The sequence below is a fragment of the Sinocyclocheilus anshuiensis genome, unplaced genomic scaffold (assembly GCF_001515605.1).
Source record: "Sinocyclocheilus anshuiensis isolate Anshui unplaced genomic scaffold, SAMN03320099.WGS_v1.1 scaffold67, whole genome shotgun sequence".
In the NCBI taxonomy this organism is placed as follows: Eukaryota; Metazoa; Chordata; class Actinopteri; order Cypriniformes; family Cyprinidae; genus Sinocyclocheilus; species Sinocyclocheilus anshuiensis.
Genome location: NW_015552546.1, coordinates 1,399,381 through 1,402,770, shown reverse-complemented (window position 1 = coordinate 1,402,770; position 3,390 = coordinate 1,399,381). Strand labels below are relative to the sequence as shown.

General features: G+C 35.2%; 1 protein-coding gene across 1 annotated transcript; it reads left to right on the top strand.

The window, feature by feature from the left end:
* Positions 1-656: 656 nt before the first annotated feature.
* On the top strand, positions 657-3,052 carry LOC107664118 (torsin-1A-like). The gene is made up of 4 exons (XM_016454575.1): positions 657-932; positions 1,083-1,258; positions 2,321-2,451; positions 2,702-3,052. The coding sequence occupies exons 1-4, from the start codon at positions 657-659 to the stop codon at positions 2,947-2,949; spliced, it is 831 nt and encodes a 276-aa protein (XP_016310061.1). The 3' UTR covers positions 2,950-3,052.
* The last annotated feature ends 338 nt before the right edge of the window (positions 3,053-3,390 follow it).

Sequence of the window (3,390 nt, the reverse complement as noted above, 5' to 3'; positions counted from 1 at the left end):
AACAGAACAGGGATGCATGGTTCATATTGTAGAAGATTATATTTTGCTTTTTAACTATACATATAATACCATAAATGTATTTAAATAATTAATACTCTTTTCTACACACACACACACACACACACAAAAAAGTTTGCCTCGTGATTATGACAGTTCACTTGCCTCAATTAGCCACTATAGGGGCAGAAGTTATGCGTTGGTTGATACCTGATCGATTTTACACACAATGCATGACAGGAGAATGTGGAAGAACAAGGCTTCATGAATTCCTCACCCTGTCCTGACGTATTAAGGTGTGACTGTAAAACTTCATTCTTGGAAAGCCTTATGAATTTATCTTGTACCGTGCCACTTTTTCTTCACAGTTGAAAGTGACTAAAACAGTGCAAGGAATCATCTTTGCAATGAAATCAGGAACATTTTTTGTTTTATTTTTTCTGTTGCCTGTTGCAACAGAGGCTGGATTCTGGGATTTTTTAAATGTGTTTTCTAAGGACGATGATTTGCTTTCTTTTAATTCAAGCGGTAAGCAAAAAAATGTATCATGTTCCATTACATACATATTGCTTCTTTTTTTTTTTACTGTGGCCATAATTGAAACTTCTAACTCTGTCTTTTAATAATATATGAATATGTGTTGCTAACGAGAGTCAAACATGTTGTCCGATTTGGAGAAGGATCTACGGAAGTCTCTATTTGGGCAGCATATTGCTGTGGATACAGTTCTGAAGGCTGTATCTTGGTTTATGAAAGATCCAGATCCACCCAAGCCGCTGGTCCTCTCTTTCCATGGGCTGACAGGAGTGGGAAAAAATTACATCTCCAAGATCATTGCAAGGAATATTTATAAAGTGGGAGTAAAGAGCAATTATGTTCACACTTTCATATCCGATTATCACTTTCCACATAACGAGGAGGCAGAGATGTATGAAGTAAGTCATAGATGTATATGCTTTGATTGCTTTAATATTGTCTTTGACATTAATAGTAATATGCTAGGTAAACTAGGCTCTTTGAAGAAAGTGAATGTAGAGTGGAAAGTGTTTGTAAAATGCATAATATTTCATAAATTCATTCTGTAGCTTCAACTTAGGCAGTGGATTCATGGATATGTATCAAATTTTCCCCGCTCCATGTTCATATTTGATGAAATGGATAGGATGCATCCATGGCTGATTGACACCATAAAACCTTTTCTAGACTACAATGACAATGTAGATGGAGTGTCATTCAACAAAGCAATCTTCATTTTTCTCAGGTGATGCACTAAACTGTTGTGTTTGTTCTTATTAGGAATCTGACAGAGATGCTGGCTATAGTTGAATATTGCTGTGCAGTGTGTGTATATATATATATATATATATACACAGTGGGTACGGAAAGTATTCAGACCCCCTTCAATTTTTCACTCTTTGTTATATTGCAGCCATTTGCTAAAATCATTTAAGTTAATTTTTTTTCCTCATTAATGTACACACAGCACCCCATATTGACAGAAAAAATATTATAAAAACGGGTGCAGCCATTTTTTGTAACTTGAATGTGCAAGGCTTCCGGTTATTTTACTTAAAAATAAAACAGCCCATTATGCTGCTTTATTTTGCAAGCAGGTATTTGATATCATATTATTTTATAATCACAATCATAAAAACACTAGTTTGTAGTGCAAATAGTTTTAGCATTTACTGCACTTTGCTATTCCTCTAGTTATTTACATAGGTTAATTGTCACAGGGTGACTGTGTTAATAAAGCACATGACAAGGAATACCACAATCATCTTTAACCCAATGACAAGGAAAAATCAGGAGATCAGAGGGAGCAAAACTACCACATTAATGCAAAACAAGACCAGACAATGGAACTAAGAAAACTCAGGACTTATATACCTAATGAGAAACTATGGCAACTAACTAGACAAGGGAAAACAGGAACCAAGGAAGTACAAGGAAAACCAAAACATAATAATCCTGACACTAATAAAACGGAAGTCTCACACATTCACAGAAAACAGCTTACTTCTTCATGCAAAATAAGGTGGATAATACCTACTGTTTTTGAAAAACTGTATTTAAACTATAAACATACAATGCTAAACTTGTCAGTAAACAGTGTCACATTAAATAAATATGGATTTTTTTTGTTGCATTTTTAAATACATTTTTAATGTCTTATCATATGCCAGTCCAAAAAACGTTATTTGTAATTAATATGAATTGTTGTGTGTTAATCTTTTTATCTCCAGTCCTTTTTTTGTATATTGTCCATGTTATTCGCTCTAGAAAGAGTGAACCAGCGCATGATGAGCTGTATTATCTATAGTGAAACAGGTGGGCATATCATCACAAACGTGACTCTGGATTTCTGGAGAAAAGGCAACAATCGGGAAGAACTACAACTCCAGAGTGAGGGAATGGAGACTCAAATCTTCGAATACCTCAATGATGAGAACAGTATGTGTTAAAGTATTTGCACAGTGTAATGTCAATGACAAGGTTGCTAGTAAATCACACCATAAAGAGATTAGTGGATATTGCACAGGAGCTGTCTTTTAAATAATATCTTTGCAAGCAATTCATGCAAATTCCATGAATCTACAGTATTATCTTCATCTGTTTATTTTGTATATGTAACTGTATCATATACAGTATATATAATTTGTTATTTTATTAATGATCTCCTCGTTATTGTGTAAATCTACAGATGGACTTTGGCACTCCAGTCTAATAAATCGGCATCTGATTGATCATTACGTTCCTTTCCTACCTCTGGAGCTGAAGCATGTGCGTCAGTGTGTCATGGCTGAGATGCTTCATCTGAACATGACCCAAGACTATGATGTGGCAGATGAAGTGGCCAGAGACATGCCCTTCTTCCCTGAAGAAGAGAAAGTATTTGCCGTTAAAGGCTGCAGGTCTGTCAGACAGAAGTTGGTACTCTACTATTTGTAACTGGAGTAGAAAAAATAGCAGCACTATTTATTTACTACAGTGGTTGTTGATTTGGAATTTAATGAAAAAATATCTGGTACTTCTTTATCAGTGTCATGAACATTAAATATGTGCAAACAGCCTTATTTAAAAAAAGCACAATGGCAGTCTTTATTTGCTTGGTTTTTTGAATGTGTAAGGTACCCTGATACTAGGGGCCATAACATTGAGGGGGACAAATCCCCCCAATAATTAGAAATAGACAAATTGTCCATTATTAGAATATTGTCCAATATTTGAAATTCTTGCATTGATCTATTGCACTCCATTACGCAGCGCTCGTGTTGTTAGGATGACAAAATGTCTTTAAAAGTTACATTTTCAGCCTGCTTTGCCTAAGCCCTCGTCAATGTCAAAATAACTGAGCTGGCCAATCAAATCAAAGTAGGCGGGGTTTACTGT

What these genes read in the sequence shown, in the direction of transcription:
- LOC107664118 (XM_016454575.1), top strand. Translation starts at nt 657, where the DNA reads ATGTTGTCCGATTTGGAGAAGGATCTACGGAAGTCTCTATTTGGGCAG. An exon ending in AGGAGGCAGAGATGTATGAA is followed by an intron (nt 933 to 1,082) that starts GTAAGTCATAGA and finishes TTCATTCTGTAG; the next exon opens with CTTCAACTTAGGCAGTGGAT. An exon ending in ATACCTCAATGATGAGAACA is followed by an intron (nt 2,452 to 2,701) that starts GTATGTGTTAAA and finishes GTAAATCTACAG; the next exon opens with ATGGACTTTGGCACTCCAGT.